The sequence below is a fragment of the Macrotis lagotis genome, chromosome 3, assembly GCF_037893015.1.
Source record: "Macrotis lagotis isolate mMagLag1 chromosome 3, bilby.v1.9.chrom.fasta, whole genome shotgun sequence".
Lineage (NCBI taxonomy): Eukaryota > Metazoa > Chordata > Mammalia > Peramelemorphia > Peramelidae > Macrotis > Macrotis lagotis.
In genome coordinates this window covers 247,866,072-247,883,888 of record NC_133660.1, presented here as the reverse complement: position 1 = coordinate 247,883,888, position 17,817 = coordinate 247,866,072, and the positions used below count along the sequence as shown (strand labels likewise).

The 17,817-nt window shown below is 33.9% G+C and overlaps 1 protein-coding gene across 4 annotated transcripts in view; it reads right to left on the bottom strand.

Annotated features, from left to right (window-relative positions):
• GAS2 (growth arrest specific 2) overlaps positions 1-17,817 on the bottom strand; it is a 175,729-nt gene that overhangs the window by 40,366 nt on the left and 117,546 nt on the right. For all 4 annotated transcript variants that reach the window (XM_074230393.1, XM_074230394.1, XM_074230392.1 and 1 more), the window contains exon 7: positions 12,350-12,457. In XM_074230393.1, coding sequence (XP_074086494.1) covers positions 12,350-12,457 — 108 coding nt within the window. The remainder of the gene's footprint in view (positions 1-12,349; positions 12,458-17,817) is intronic.

Here is a 17,817-nt window from a genome sequence, read left to right as displayed (position 1 = left end):
TAGTCTCTTGCTGGGATAGATACTGTGAGTTCATTTTCCTGCCCTGATGCAGTTCTGTAGAATTTTTATGGTTTACAAAACACACACACACACACACACACACACACACACACACACACACACACAGAATAGGTAACTGCAAATATGACCCTTCCATTGATCTGAAATGATTGAATTCAGAAGCGGTTCAGAAAAGGTGACATGCTGCCATTCTCAGGATCCCTCCAGTTAGCTTCAGATTAAATTATTCTTTGTATTTTTGGTAAGTTGTCTCTGTCATCCTGTTTCTTAAACTAGAGAAAAATTCTCCATTTGAGCTTTTAAAAATACAAATGTTTTGAATCATATCAGTCTGAAATCTAGCATGTTGTAGCCAAAATATTCCTGATTCCTAAGGAAAGGATATCTGATGTCACAAACCCATTTTTGTATAGAACCAAGGTCTTAAGTAGAAAGGAAGGAGCAATGTACTATTTCCCATAGACCAATATTTTTTTTTTCACAATTATTTCAAAATCAATATACCAGACTTCTCTGGGCAAATAATGTTTGTTCTCCTTGATATTACCAATCATATTATTGATTCTCTTATTGGGTATTCTTTGGATAAAATCATAAGAGTATAGATTTAAAGCTATTATAATATATTCCTTCCTTTCCATTCCATTGTAATTTTGCAGTCATTTAATATGGCACTGAAAATGTTCAAATGAACAGTTAATAACTTTGTAATGTGTTGTATCACTAAGAAATATCATTTCATGGATGCCAAAAAAGTTAGCCTAACTCTAAATATTTCCTTCATTGACTGATGCTAAGGCCCAAGTTATAACTTTTGCTCATTCTTTGGGTAAAAATATGGAAATTTTCTTTCTCAAAATGAAAAGTGTTTCATTGAGAGGATGACATATAAATCTATCAGCAACCTTTAGACACATTAATTCAACTAAGAAAGTTAATGTGTTCTTAGGTTGTTTTAAGAGAGGCAAATCATTGGCCTTAGAGTTAGTGGATCTGTATTTGAATCCTACCATCTATTTGAGCTTAAATCAGTTTCTTTCCTTCTTTTGATCCCAGATTCATTACCTAGATATCTTCTATGATTCTAAACCATTTTCTTTAACTTTCCCAGTTGTCCTCATTGTGGACATCCATACATATTTTAAGGAAGGAAAGAGAATTTCAGAGTATTGAATACTACTGGGGATTGCAGCCAGTAAATAGCAGCAAAACATTGAGCCCCTAAGAGGGGAAATTTCAAAAAGAGGTAGGGATTGTTAAAGAAGAGAGAAGGAAATGAGTGATTTGAAAGACAATGTTCACCTCCTTAAATATTTTCCCTAGGGTCAGTCCTGTACAGGGCTGATGAATTTCAAGAAGGAAAGGGAAATTATTTAGGTGCTATTTGTGACAAGGTCAGTTTTTCATTCTAAACTCAGGGACAGGAAAAAATGACTTTGACCTTATATCTACCTCCGGGGGGGGTATAAACAAGCCAGAAATGGATCCCATAGTCCAGAAGACGCTGATCTCAATAATTCACAATAGAAATGAAGTTTAATAAAGACACAACGGAGGAAGAACCAGTTAAATAATCTGATGCCCCCCCAACTTGCATCTGTGTTTGCAAAAATAGGGAAAGAAAGATTCCTACTAAACTCATTCTATGATCCAAGTATGATCTTAGTACTGGTAAGAACAGTGAAAGAAATCTATAGTGTAATATGCCTAACAAACACCATTGGAAAAAAAAAGATTAAATAAAACATTAGTCAAGAGTTTACAGAAAACATCATAAATATCAAACAACATGACCAGATTGGATTTATACTAGAAATGCAGAATTGATTTAATATTATAAACAAAATTAAGCACATTAATTACAAGAAAACTTTGGCAAAACAATTGTACTGACACAGAAAAAAAACCTTTGATCAAAAACAGTACTCAGTTGTGTGATAGGTCAGTATTGGATGAATAGAGTCAGTATTGATGTTAATGTAAGGATTATTGATCAACCCGATCAATGCAATGGTAGAAAAATGTGTCGTGTTAAAGACAGTGACTAAAAGCTTATAAAAAAAATAAATGTAAAAATCTGACTCTACTTATGCTTTTAAGAATACTTGGAGAAGTTTTTGACTTAATCATAGACTTTGAATCTCTCCCTCTAAATTAGGTAAACTCCAACCCTGAGGCCCAAATCAACACATGAGATTCATCAGCCTTTACTAAATACAAAGGTCATTCAAAACAACCTGAAATCTTTCCCACTCTGAGACAGAAGCCTATTAGAAAGCATAATGTGAAATGAGCTGTACTTTTGTTATTTGATCCCCACAATAAACCAGTAAACAAAATGAAGATTCCCAGAGGAAGGCACTGTAAAACAATTCAAGCTTGAGGACTTGGCTTTTATTAGTCAAAAAAAAATTAAAAAGAAAAAGTAGGAGGGGGAAAAAGAAAAGGCAGAATTAGTTCCCATTTGAACAAAGGTTTGATTATTCTATCTGCAGTTGGTGTGAAACGGACTGTCTTTAAATGACCTAAATTTTTTCTCTGTATTTTATCAATCATACTTGGCTACATATATCTGCACAAAGACATTTGTGTATATTTATATTGTATATAAACATGGATAAGTTAAGATATTTGATGTTCCTGTTGATTGTTTTGGTAGGAAATCAAAGGATCATGTCTACATTAGGAGATGGAAGAGAACTTTAAGGTCCTCTAGTCAAAATTCCTTATTTTACAAATATGGAACTGTGAAACCAAGAGGGATAAATTAACCTGTGCAATATGACAAAGGAAATAATAAGTAGCAGAAAAGAAACTCAAGTTCAAACCCTAGGATTCCAAAGCAAATGGGTTTTCCATTGTACCATACTGCCTCCTATAGGCACTGGTCCTGTCTGTCTCTTGTCTCTGTGATTTCTTCATCTTGAAGTCTCTTTGTTTATTTTGTTTTTGATTCTTATTAGTCAAATGTAACAGTGTATGAATGAAAGAATACCCATAGGCAGATGTAAACATGTAGATGAGTGTATACTCTTGTCTCTGTATAATATCCCACACATAGAAAGTCTTAACATTTCAACACATTCTAAAAAAGGTTATAAGGTAAATGTCATAACACACAACTGGAAATAAATAAAATAAGTCAAACACCTTAATGAAGGTGTTTTCCTACAGGAGACACGATAAATTTCTATTTCGTGATGCTGAAAAGCAACCAAACCAGTTCATTACACAAATAGCTCCTGTGAGATCTAAAGTTATTCCCCCTGTTCCAGATTAAAAGCTACATAGTTAAGAATTATATTATATTCTTTTTTTATGTCCACTATTATCTCCATTTTGTAGAAGAGGATATCACAGCTAAGAAGACTTAAGTGACTTGTTGATGATTGCGGAATTTGTGAGTATCTGAGAATACACAATTGAAAGAATAAAGAAAAAAAGTAGTCTTTGAAATAATCTGCTATTCACATCCAGAGGAAGAAAAACAAATAAAAAAAACCCCTTCATAATCTGAATGAACATTAAATTCACTTTTTAAAAATTTCTCTTATGTATTTCTTTCTTATCTCATGTATTTCTTTCTTTTCCCTTAATCCTAATTTCTCATACTGAAAATGACTAATCTGTAAACGTAATTGTGTATACACAATATTCGACTGACTGTTTGCCACTGAGGGATGGAGGTGGGAAGGGAGGGTGGAAAAAAATCATGTAATTTTAAAATATGTATATGAATGTCGAAAAACTTTCATAGCATGTAACTGGAAAAATAAAATATCATTTAAAGAAAAAAAAAGAAAACTACCATCCCTGCCCAGAGAAGGAACTGTGGAGTTTAAAGACAGACAAAAGTTTACTATCTTCTATTTTTAAAAGTTGTCTTAGGTATTATGTTTTTTTCTCTCTAATTTTATTTTTCCATTTCAATTTGATTATTCATTCATAGCATGATTACTATGGATTTGGCTTGATTATATTTGTATGGCCTATATTAGATTGCTTTCTGTCAGGGGAAGGAGAGAGGGAACAGAGTAAGGGGAAAAATATAAATTCAAAATCTGAGAAAGATGATTGTTGAAAACTACCATTGTATGTATTAGGAAACATAAATATATAAAATAATATTTCCTTCAAAAATAATTTAAAAACACTAGAGGGAAAAAGAATAAATGTAATTTTCCTTAAAACCTAAAAAAAATAATCTTCTTAAATAGTCAAGGCTACACTGAGTTTTTGAAAAAGAAACAACTTTTGCACATATGAAGATTTATACACACACACACGCAAACAGATATACATTTATATAGTCATACTTCAAAATGCTTTAAAATGTGTCGATACATAAAATCCTTGATTTGTTGAGAACTAGTAATTTGCATGACAAAAATATTTTTCTCCTTATGAAGTGTTGATTCACACATGAGTGTTGATTCACAAAACCAGAATGACTTAGATGAGTCTGAGGGACCAGAAAAAGTATCGAGTCATTGTCGATAAAATAGCAAACATAACTATTGCTCAAACATCTCTTGAAGTCAAGGATAAAGCAAAACAAAAGATAACAATATACACCTACTGGAAGAATATGGCAACCTTCTGGTATCCCAGCAGTATCTGATAAAGCATGTTATACTTATTCAGATTAGTTCATAGATCCCATCTCAACCAGATCATAGATTTAGATCTATATACAAGGAAGTTCTGTGATTTTACAAGCCTGCAAGGACAGTAAATGGCAAAACTAAGATTCCAACCCCAGTCTTCTATTCCTAAAAACAACAGACAACAATAAACAACAAAAGCAACAATGATAATAGCTAGCATTTATACATCACTTTAAAATTTGCAAGGTACATTACATATTCTATCTTATTTGATTTTCACAACAATCATTGATCTCAGCTTATAGATAAGGAGGCTTAAGACTGAAATGATTTTTCTCAGTTATGAAGATAACAAGTTTCTGAGACAGCATTCAAATTCTAAACTTCTGCCTCCATGTCCAACATTCTGTTTGCTCTATCACCTAATTAGTCACCAGTACTTTTTCCACATTTGGAAAGTTTCCACAATTTCTACATTTCCTACATTTGAAAAGTCATGAACAATACAGCAAATAGTTACTCTTCCATATTATCAGTTGCAATTATCTTATTTTTAAAAAGAATTAATTAAAATTATTTTAAAATTTAAAAAATAGTAACCATATTAATGTCCCACAGTGTTCTTGGTGACTTCTAAGAGTCAGGGAGGTGTTATGTGATAAAACCCCATAGCTCTAGAGTTTCTATTAAAGGACAATACAAATTCTCTGTCAATGAAGTATTTTGGCATTATATGATTTTATGTGGAATTTTAGAAGGATGAAGGGCAACAGATACTTATGTGTACATTTAAAATGAAATCTTAGCCTGGAATTTCATAAATGATCTGAAGCTTTGAAAAGCAATTCAATTCTATTGCTGAGTATTATAAAAATAGTTCACAGTTAAAAAGAAAATGGTAATGGTTTGTCTTTTAAAAATAAGAATTGAGAGTTTGATTATATATTTAAAATAATGCAATGCTTTACATATTGATGCCCATACATGAATCATACATTGATATTTTGCTTACGTATAATGACATTCATGACAGTAGATAAATAGAGACACCTGCAGCTTGCCCTGATTAATAGAGAACTGTCCTCAGAGTCAAGAAAACCAGGGTTCAAGTTTCACTTCTTATTCGTACTACCTTATATGTGATCTTGGGCAAGTCACTTAAAATTTCAATGCCATGTGCATTTTTCTAAGGCTATAAATCACAGAAGTTAGCAAGTTATACTAGTAGAAAGAGTTTCCTAATCAATATTGGCTACATCAATGAAATGACAGATCTAGAAATTTCCCTCCACCTCCCCCCCCCCAAAGAAAGGAAAAGTACATAGATAAATACATAAATAAAAAATAAACACTCTAACATAGTGATTAAAAATTGGTAAATTCAATAATTGAAATTGTTTTATATATTACCATGAAATATAAAGGCAGTGAGGCAATATAATAAAGAGTGCCAGGCCTGGAATAAGGAAGACCTAAGTTGAAATCCAGCTCTTACTCTTACTACTACTACTGACTCTTGCTGGACAAGTTAGTTAACCCTGTTTACCTTAGTGTCTTCATGTATAAAATGAGCTGGAAAAAGAAATGATAAAGCAGCTTCAGCATCTTAGTCAAGAAAACTCCAGGGGTCATAAGGAATTCAACATGACTGAAACAACTAAACAGTAACAATAATAACATGGAATATAATGATTTGAAAACTTGAGTCATAATCATTTACATTGTGATAGTTGACTTCTATAAAAAGAAGTCATTTAGGAAAAAGTACAGAATAACTAAAGTTGAAGAAAAACTATGAAGATGATTTGCAGGGCTCTGAACTTGGGAAGGAGACCCTAATCTGAACATGGGAGAAGAGAGATGGCAGAGGAAGGGGACAACAAGAAGGAGGGGAATATCAGAGCTTAATGAAATGGACATGAGGAACAGTTAATTGAGAAGATATGGAATAAAATTTAAATTGAAGAAGAAAGATTTGAGCTGAAAACAGTCAAGGAAGAGGAGAAGATGAAGGTCCTGAGAAGGAAAAGGATTCTAACTGAAGGAAGAGAAGCAAAAGGGCTTGAAGAGTTGCAGAAGAAAAGATGAATCACTTTAGAAAGGAATGAAAATACTTGATAAGGTAATTAAGAAAGGAACATAAAATCTTCATAAGTAAAGGAAAAAGATGTGGTCTTTCCCTAAGGCCCTAAGGAGATGAGAAGGAAAGCAATATTTCTGGACTTGAGGAAACCCATAAAAAATTTGTCATGGTTGCTCTCCAGGGTAGCTACTAAAAAAAATACTGCAAGTCTTAGGGTCTCACTTTTCACAAGGATGGATAGAAGGTAGAATTTTACAATAAATGTTGTAGATCATGGATATTTTTATTTCTGCCAAGACTAAAAGGCTGCTATCTATGCTCAAATCGCAAGTTGATCTACTTCCAGGAAAAGAAGGTAAAAGAGCTAGAAAGATAACTCTTCTCTAAAAAATATCAAGTGGAATCAAGTATCCCTTTAGAACAAAGCAAAACAGTGAAACAGGATTTCAATGTGAAATAAAAGAAGAAAAGGCAACTGAAGAAGTGGAAGGAAAATCATACGTGGATAAGATTTGACAATGGAAGAATATCACTGAGAAGAGAAGGGGAAGAAGGTTTATTAAATGTTTGAAGCCAGGAAACTAACAAAAGTTTCTTCCTGGAAAGGAGAGAGCTGAATATTTAAGAAGAAGCATCTATTTTATCTCTAAAAATGATGACATAGAACCTCAGGCTCTTTGGGAAACCAGATTATTCCACAAGAGTAATGGTGATTAGTGATTCCATGATAAAAGATATGAAGCAGCACTCTGTTGACCTAATAAAAACAGGAAGATCTGAAAACATTTTTGTATATTGTATTCAAGACCTAATAGGAATCATTCAATCAGATATTTATTATTCACTTGATAATTCAAATGGGCACATATAATACTTCCAACAAGATAGAGTTTTCCTCACTGTTTCTTTGGAAGTCAATGAATTCAGAAACTTTAAATTGAAAAGGAAATGAGATAATTGCAGGAAAACTATCTTTCAATCTAGATACCACAGAGAGTTCTAATTAGAATGGAGGAAGAATAGCAAAAGCAAACAGACAAAAAAAAAGAATATATGTAAACATTTAAAAACTAATAGTTTTATGAGAGTATACTCAGAAGTTCATAGAAAATTATTCTTATTATAGGGGCAGCTAGGTGGCAGAATAGTTGGAGCAGAGGAACTGAAATCAGAAAGATCTGAGTTTAAATCTAGACTGGTTTATTATAAGAAATATAGAGTCAGAGACAGAAATAAAAGGGAAAAACACACATACACAGAGGACAGTCAGAGGCAGACATAAAGATAGGGATACAGAGAGAGTTACTTAACAAATGACAACCCCTGCCTGCCTCAGTTTCCTCATTTTTAAAATATGGATAATAGCACCTACCTAACTCACAAGGTTGTGAGGATCAAGGGAGATATTAACTGCACAATGCTTAGATCAGCAACCGGCACATAGCAAATGCTATATAACTGTTGACTATTATCATTTTTGTTATTATTGTTATTATTATCACCATCATTAAAGAAGTTTTTTTTTAAAAAAGGAGCCACTAGTCAAATCCATTGCCTCAGATGTTTATGAACACATATATTTAATTTGGGTACCGAAGAAAGTCAAGTCAAGATTTGTACTCAAGATGGCAAATTTGACTTCACAAGGCATTAGTGACATTTGGAGAGATGAGCCCATGCCTAGAACAAGGGATTGGGGCAAGGTATGTATTCTTCAAAAAATAGAGGATAAACCAAAGGGAGAGAAAATTGGTAGATTAGTGTTTTATATATATGAAGATGATGACACACTTATAAGAGGAAATGCAGGAACCAGATAAGGGCAGCATAGTGAGGAGTGTTTTGGTGAAAATCAGTGAAGCATAGAAATAAGAATAAAGATGTACTGCCATCATAGAATATTATAAACCATTTAGAAAAAATGAAGAGATAGATGAGAAATTTGGGGAACAAATCAGAAGGCTAGTATAGAAACCACATAATATTGATGAAAGACTTCAATTGTTTGTACAATTATGTATAGATACAGATAGAAAGTAATAATAGATAGATGCTATAGCTATATAGACATTTATGCCTATATATCAATATCTGTCTCCGTGTCTCTGTCTCTGGATCCGTGTCTCTGCTTACCTCTTTCTCTATCTTTAAATGGCTCTGTCTGTCTCTCTGAATTTGGTTTTGTCTGTCTCTCTCAGTTTCTGTCTCTGTCTATCTTTCTCTTACATGGGGTGGGGGGGGTAGGGGTGTTGCTAATAATTTCCTGACTTAGTTTAACAGTAATTTCATCCTGAAAAAAAAATGTGAAGAAATTGAGGAACCACTTCCTATTCTGAATATAATTCTGACCAATAAGGGACAAATGGTTGTTAAGATTGAAAATGATAGAAATTAGATAGAACCAACCATTTCATCTTAGAGACTGTGATGGAAAAGGAGAGGAAGCTAGACATATTTTATATGTATCCAAAATTTTTGGTTTCAAAGAATAGAGAGAATGTCATGTACTAAAATTACATAGGGTCAGTCAATTAAGAAGTGATGGGAACCTCCCAAAGAAGAAATTCTGAACACAATCTAGAGAAAAAATCCTGAAGAAAACACAGACGTTAATTGTCTCAAGAGACCAATGTGTATGTATATAAAAGGAAATTGTCAAACAGTTTTGATTTTTAAAATAAGAAAACATGGACGAAAGATAGGTAAGGTAATGGAAGTTAAATACTATGAAAGTGGCATGAAAAAGAAAGACTATAGAAGGAAAAATATTATCAGAAAAAATATTAGGTTTTCTAACATCGAAGATGACCTGAAAGACTGGTGAGGAAAGCTAAGAATAACAAAAATTTTATTTTCAAAAGTAATATTTTTTTGAAAAAGGAAACTCAAAGAAAGAGGACTATAACTCAGACTGAATTCAACAATGATAACTGATGGCAGAAAGAGAAGGCTGAACTACTTAGTTGTTATTCTTCTTCTTCTCTTGCCAAGGAGAATGAACTTTGGACCATGAAAGACAGAATCAAGATGGCTAATAGGGACTGATAGTCAAATAAAAAAATTGAAAATAAGAGAACAGTTAGAGAGAGTCTAGCTTTCTTTGATAAGCTCAAATAATTGGCCCAGATGAAAGATATTCTCAAGTCCTGAAACAAATGGCATATATGAGTACTGAATCATTCACTGATACTTAACATATTGTAGAGAACTGAACAGGTTCTATAAGAATCAAGAAAGGAAAATATCATTTTAATAGAAAAGAATGGAGTCTGAAAATTATAGTTCAATGAGCCTGACTTTGATTCCTGGAAAAATTTAGACTATAATGTTAAATGAATGATTTGGAAACATCTAAAAGAAAAGTAGGGATCACAAAAATCTAGCATAAGTTCCAAGATGATGTTAGTTCCCCCTCCCCTCTTTTTTGGAATCGGAGGTATTAAACTAGCAGTTTCTAGGAATACTACAAATATATGATAAACCTGGAATTCTAGGATTATCAAAGAATTTAATAAAGTTAATAGTGCTATTTTTGTGAAAATGATGAAGAGAGATAGGGCCTATATAACAATAAATTGGTTGAATGGTCAGAATGAAAGTAGTGATTGTCCACTTAGAATAAATCCCTAACATATAATCCCAGGAACTGGTTCTTCATACTATGATTTTTTTTAATATTATAAGCAATATCTTTGCAAAAAATTGAGGGAATATTTGTTACATTATCATATGACACAAAGCTGAGGTAAATACCTAATAGGAGATTCCAAGTCAGTATTAAATAAGAGCTTTGTCTATACTATTGATCACATCTAATAATGTGGAAGACTAATTGATAAATATATAGAGAGTCCTGCTTAGTTCAAAAGGACAACTTCATAATTTGGGGGAAGCATGCCTAGACAAACAGTTTATCTGAAAAAAAGATCAAAAGGTGCTATTTTAGGCTACAAGCCTGACATGAGTCAACAGGATGACATGATGCCCAGAAAGCTAAGATCATCTTAGGTTGACTGAAAGGAGGAAGAACATTTAGAAATAAGGAAATTATGGTTTCTAGTCTGGCTCCATCTAGAAGAGGGTATTCTCAGCACGCCATTATCAGCATCTTATTATAGGAAATATGTTGATAAATTAGACAATGTCCAGAAAAGGTAAACCAGAATGGTGAAGGATCTTGAGTTCAAATCAGAAGTGGATTGATTTGAGGAATTAGGGATGTTTAGTCTGGAGAAAAATTGCAGAGATGTGTCTAAATATTCGAAGATTATGGGGTGGCTAGGTGATGCAGTGGATAGAGCACCAGCCCTGGAGTCAGGAGTACCTGAGTTCAAATCCAGACTCAGACAATTAATAATCACCTAGCTGTGTGGCCTTGGGCAAGCCACTTAACCCCATTTGCCCTGAAAAAACCTAAATAATAATAATAATGATAATAATAATATTTGAAGATTACCATGAAGATAAAAATATTTGCTCTTTTTGGATGACAGGGGAGAAGGAGGAAAAATATATGAAAGTTTCAAAGAGGCAAGTTGACTTGACAAAAAGAAAAATTTATTTGTAATTGTTCCGATTCCTAAATGGAATAGGAATACTATCACAAGAAGTAAAGTTTTCACTAACCTTGGAAGTCTCCATGCAAAGACTAGATGATCATTTGTCATGTTTGCTGTAAAGGACATTTTTCCTCAGGTAAAAGACCACTGAGGTCTCTGAAATTATATGATTCCATGATTTAATTTGCAATAACAGGTTGAAAATTTTAAAAAATACTAAATAAGCATAGAAGAAAAAAAAATCCTGTGAACTCACTTTTTTGGCATTGCCTGAAGTTAAGCAAAAGCATAAAATATCCAATATATTAACTGCAGATGTCCTATGAATAAAAGTGAAATATAATTTCCTTTCTTTAAAAAAAATGAGTCCAGTCTTAGAAAAAGTGAAAGACTATTTTAAGAAACCAAAGTCATGATTATCTGCAAAACCAATCACAGAATAAATGAAGAGGAGCATTGGAAACCTGAATTTAATGAACCACTTCTTAAAATAGAAAACATATTCATTTAGAATAATTCCTGGAAGGACTAGTCTTTTTTTTGCCAAGGCAGCTAGACAAAGTATCAATTTCAGAAATGGACTAGGAACACCAACTTATTTCAATGATAGTTCTAAAATATTAATTAAAATATCAATGCAGAAAGCCTCTGACTTAGGAACTCATCTAAGAAATGAAAAGTACTTTCATTTTATCACTATTTGCATTATTCACTCCCAGACTGTAGGACATTTGCTTAGATGATCTAGAAAAAACATAAAGCAAAAATCAAACTAGCAAATGAGAACTTGAACTCGACAGGTTTGAGTCCAATGTGTGTATAAATCAGGAAGAATTTCATGACTACTTTTTTTAGAGGGGTTTGATTTCATTTGAAAACCATCAAAGGAGATTTCTTAACTTTTGTTTCCATCCTGTTGGGTTTTTTTTTTGTTTGTTTACACTCTATCATGTGTATGTAAAAGCTTAAAAGGAGAAAGTAAAAGAAAACATTTGGTACGGTACCCTATTCCCCTCCCCCAAGTACTTATTATTTCCATGTAGAATGAACAACTAGGGGAAAATTAAAACTTTTTTTACCCTAATGAAAAGGATCTTTTCTCCGACTCTGTATCTTCCTTGTGAGAGACGCTCCACACAGAACTTGTTTGGGCATTTGCAAGGAGGATCTTCTGAAATATGTTTCACCTGTAACATAAGAATCAACCATTATTTTCTTTCCTGAAGGAAATCTGGAATTTAGATAATTGATTTTGTTTCTAATGATAGCTAACATGTATATAGCATTTTCAAATTTACAAGCAATCATCCATTTGACTAATAATAGTCACTCTGGACCAGGATTTTGGTAAACACAGAACAGATTTTGCCCTAAATATACAAATGTTAAAGTCTAATGATATTTCCTGAAGGTATTTATTGGTACCTTTACAAAGGCATAGATATGCTTCAGAACTGTGCAACATTTATACAGTTTTGTCCAAGGGCATTCTTCCAGGATAATTTATTTTACATTCATCCTTTCTTTTCCATTCCCACTGCCAACACTATAATATCAGACCCTTATCACATGATTTCTGAAATATTGCAATATTACCTTCACTGGCCCCTTTGATTCCTGTCTTCCCCATTCCAACTCCATACACAGATGCCAGATATATCTTATTAAAACATCACTTTCAGCATGCCATTGCCCCTGATCCAAAAACCACAATGGCTCCCCACTGACTACAGGAATACCATTCAAAATCTCAGCATTCCAGGATCTCTGCCATTTTGCACCTCCCCACCTCTGCAATCTAAAATCCTGCTATTTCAATTCAACCAAAAAAATATCTTCCCCATCTGAAATCTCTGATGAAGTCAAAAGGATTTATTCATTGGTTTCCCCAATATGCCATGCACATTCTTTCTCTTGACCCATTGCCCATACCACTCTCTCTTTGCTAGGGATGCCTTCTTCCCTTTTAATCTATTTAGTTTACCCTTCAAAACCCAGCTCAAGTCTCATTGGTCCACTAAATCATACTGAAAACACATCAGGGCTATGATCATTCCTATCCCCTGAATTCATATTCCGGTCCCTTGGTACTTTTCCTAAGCTTGTCTTCCTCAAATATCTTTTTCTATACCCATTGTAGTTCTGCAACTATAGGACCATATTTATTGTCTGTCCAGTACTTAGCACAGTGTCCTGTATATAATACACATGTAATTGAGGTATGCTGAATGACAATGATGGAAAAATTTTAAAAAGATGATGAAGATTGAGTGATTCATGAGATGTTGATGATAATGCAGTAGTCTAAGAATTATGAGTTTCATTCATCCTTTCAGGCAAAGTATATTTGGGGGATTAAGTCAATGTGTTGAAATTTTTAATATGATAAAATATATATTTTTGCCCTCTGTAATTCTTCAAAGGAAAATTTGAATGCTTCCAAAATAAGAGATAGTTAAACCAATTGTTGTTTTAAAATTAGGAAAGCAGGATATTTTACTTTGAATTTTGAGATTTCATCCAAGGACCTTTTCCTCATGTACCCAGAATCACCTAGAAATCTACATAATGATAGAAAGATATCCAAGCTCACCAAATTTGTTTCTGCATATATTACTCAATACCAACATATTTTATGCAATTAAGGCATATATATATACATATATATATATATATATATATATTTATCCATTTACATAACATTTATCTTTAACTGTTATGACCTTATACTAGATTTTAAGTTTAAGGCAAAGTCCATATACATATTAAATGATATATACATATGGTGTTTGAATAATAATGAGCGTTAAGGAAAAGTAGGATCTCTCATAACTTCATAAATAAGATTCAAAACAGATTGAATTTGGAAGTTCCTTGCAGTCTTTCCTGAACATTTTCTGAAGAGAAAGTACATGTCACAAGGGGGAAAAGATGCAGCTGTAACACAAGTCATTACCTGATCCCAAAGATAGCTGGGCTAAAAAGAAAGTATCTTGATCCAACTAGGTGGCCAAGTGTAGGAAATTCTACCATTAAATATGTATCCTTTTGTTGAGAAATTTTCCTTTTCATGTAGGTCTTCCTAACACTGTAATCACAAACACCTTCTCTCTCCACCCATACAAAGGTCCCATGACAATTGAAGAATACTAGGAATCCAAAGAAGGAAGAAAATGGTTGTATTAATTAAAGGTAGAAGTTGTGGCAGAAGGAAGGGCAAGGGGAAGATTCACTCTCTTCCAAAATATGGGCTGTAAAGGAAGATCAAATACTTTCTTGGAAAAAAAGAGGGAGGTACTGAAATTCTGGGAGCAGCCCCCTCCACCTGAGGTGATTTGTTCCTGAAACTTCCAACATAGAGTCTAATTCTTTCTTTGACGTCGAAATTACCAAGAGTAGAAATTCATAATCCATTAAGATCATGACCAAGAAAAAAGTGATATATCAAAAGATAACTGAGATGTGAGCCATGACTGCTTTACATTGTTTTTCATAAGCATAAGGAAAGTTGCTACCATTCTAGTCATTGCACAAAGCAGGTCCTCATGCTATCTTTAGAAGATGACAAGAGATAACCAGAACAACAGAGTCATAGTTTATGAGTTCTGGGATAAGAAGAGTCAGGCTGCCTCATTGTCAATGGAGCTAACCAATCCATAAATTGTGACAGAAATAGGATGGAGTTTTCCTTCAGAATAGTACTTCCACTATAAACTGTATATCCTTTGATCCAACAGTACTACTACAAGACCTGTACACAAGAGATTTTTAAAAAGGGTGGGGAGAGGACCTACTTATACAAAAATATTTATAATAGTTCTTTTTGTGGTTGCTAAGAACCAGAAATTGAGGGGATGCCCATCAATTGGGGAATGAATAAGTTATGGTATATGAATTTGATGGAATATTTTTGTGCTGGAAGAAACAATCTCAAAGAACTCTTGATAAAAATAATGCTATTCACCTCCAAAAAGAGCAGTACTACGAGAGTATACACAGAATTCTCCACAGTTTAATATCTCCAAGGTCAGAAAGCATTTCTTTGAGGGATCTGTCTTTGGAAAGCATATCACACCAATATTTATGTAGATGGTTTCTCATTAATACAAGCCCTCTTCATCTGAGGGAAAGATGCTTTCACAGGTGAGAGAGAACAGATGAAGAACTGACTATCATGTTTTGCAAAAGAATTAGGATGCCAAAAATCTTGACAGATTATTTAGGCCAAATCGAATTAGAAGAAATGAGATCAGTTTAAGTGAAGTCCTATACGATACAAATATAGGATGACAGGGACTTGGGGACTGGAAGGAGTAATGACTGAATAACTGCTTATTTGAAAAATCCTTTGGGGTTGTAACAGAGAGTTCTTCATAAATCAACAATGTAACATGGCAGTCAAGAGCATGGGTATTGAGAACTGGTTTTGAATCTTAATGACTTACAGAATCATGGGAAAATTACTTTTATCCTCTGGGCCTTGGTTTTTTCATAGGTAAAATTAGGATATAGGGAATAGAATACTGAAAAATAATTGAAACCTTCTTCAGCAGAGTTCTGCCATGATGCTCGGATTGATTCATATTTGAATTTCTATGTTTAGTTTGGGGTACATTATTAGAAGAGCATTGATAAATTGATGCATATCTAGAGAATGGTCACCAGGATAACAAGGAGGCTAGAAAGTATATTCCATCATTAATTGTTGAAAGAACCTGAGATGTTTAGCCTAAAGAAGAGAAGACTATGGAGAGGGGTGCAGAAATAGGAAACGTAATAGCTGTCTTCAATATGAAGGATTGTTGCACAGAAAAGTGATTATGTAGAGTCTGCTTGACCCCAGAAGACATAACTTGGAGTAAATTGAGGATGTTTCAGCTTCATATAAAGAAACACATAGAGTTGTCCAAAAAGTGAAAAAAGTTTCCCCAGGAGGTAATAAGTCGCCCATCATGAGTTCTTCAAGTGGAGGCTGGATGACCACTTGTCAGGAATGTTGTCGAAAAGGTTCCTGCTCAGGCACAGGTTGGATTGGCTGACCTTTGAGGTCCCCTTCCAACTTTGATATCCTGTGAGTCTATGAACAAATGTATTCTGTGGGCAGAGGAAATATGCTGTTAGGAAGGGAATACCTGATAAAAGAAATTTGTGCTTCTTACATTACCTTGGGATGAGCTGGGTAGCTACTATAGCCTCTGGCAGGTGTCCTTCTGGCTACTTGCCAAGTTTCTGATGAGATGGGAAGTCTACAGTTGCCAAATTACCCTGAATTATACCATCTATCATTACCCCAAACAGAGGAAGTTGCTTAGGTAGAGGAAGAATACTAATCTTTTCTTAGAACTTTATTCATCACATTGACTGGCTCTCCAGAAAAGGTAAAGGTTTGAATTCAGCCTTGTCTCTCTATTCTTAGCAAGACTGAATAATGATTTTCAAGGCAAATGAATAAATTCACTTAGATAGATGCCTGTTGTGCTTCCCTACTGATATCCAGACTAAAGGAGGTGTTTTGAGCTGGCCACCAAAAAGAGCCATCTATTTCTTTTATCTCATTATTCTCTTGCTGGGCTCAAGGAGGAAATATGAGGAGACTGACTGGCAGGATGTTATTTGTTAAAAAAAAAAAAAACAGAACCCTTACTTGAATATGATATCTCAACATAGATCTAGTTCTTTTTTTTTCAAATAACAGCTCATTTTACCAAAGTTGAAAGAGCTAATAAATCTCATTCAGAAAACACAAGATTCTACAGACAATCTATGGCCATTTTACATTCTAATTTTAATCAAGAATGGCACATGAATTTCCATTCCCACTAGTTGTCATCACAAAAGGAATAGTTTCTCTAACTCCCCCTGAAAGGGTTTGAAACATTTGTGTGACTTCCTTTTTTTAAAACCTATCACCATTGTCTCTGAAATAAAACATTTCTTTCATAATACACTTAGAATGGGGTAGCTAGGTGGCCCGGTGAATCGACCCTGGAATTGGGAGGACCTGAGTTCAAATTTGGCCTCAGATATTTAATAATTACCTTAGTGTGTGACCTTTGGCAAGTCACTTAACCCCATTGCCTTGCAAAAACAAAAAACAAAATTCATTTAGAATGATAACACAATTTAAGGAACTCAAAAGAAACAAGAGATGCATGAATTTAAAGATTTCTCTCCTCCAAATGTTCATATGAACTATTTGTGTCTGACCCATGGTAGAGCTTTTTGAGCTCTTATTGATCTAATTGACACAATCAGATACATAGTACATTGACCCCAATGTGGTTGTTGCCCTTCATTCTTGAAGAGGACGCAAAAGACATCACTGTGTTGGGGTCAAGGCACATTGTGTCTAACTGAGGTTAATTAGAGCAATAGAAGCTAAGAAGGATCTACCACAGGTCAGGCAAAAATAGTCCATAGCGGGGTGGCTAAGTGGTACAGTGTATAGAGCACCAGCCCAGGAGTCAGGAGTACCTGAGTTCAAATCCGACCTCACACACTTAATAATTGCCTAGCTGTGTGGTCTTGGGCAAGCCACTTAAACCCC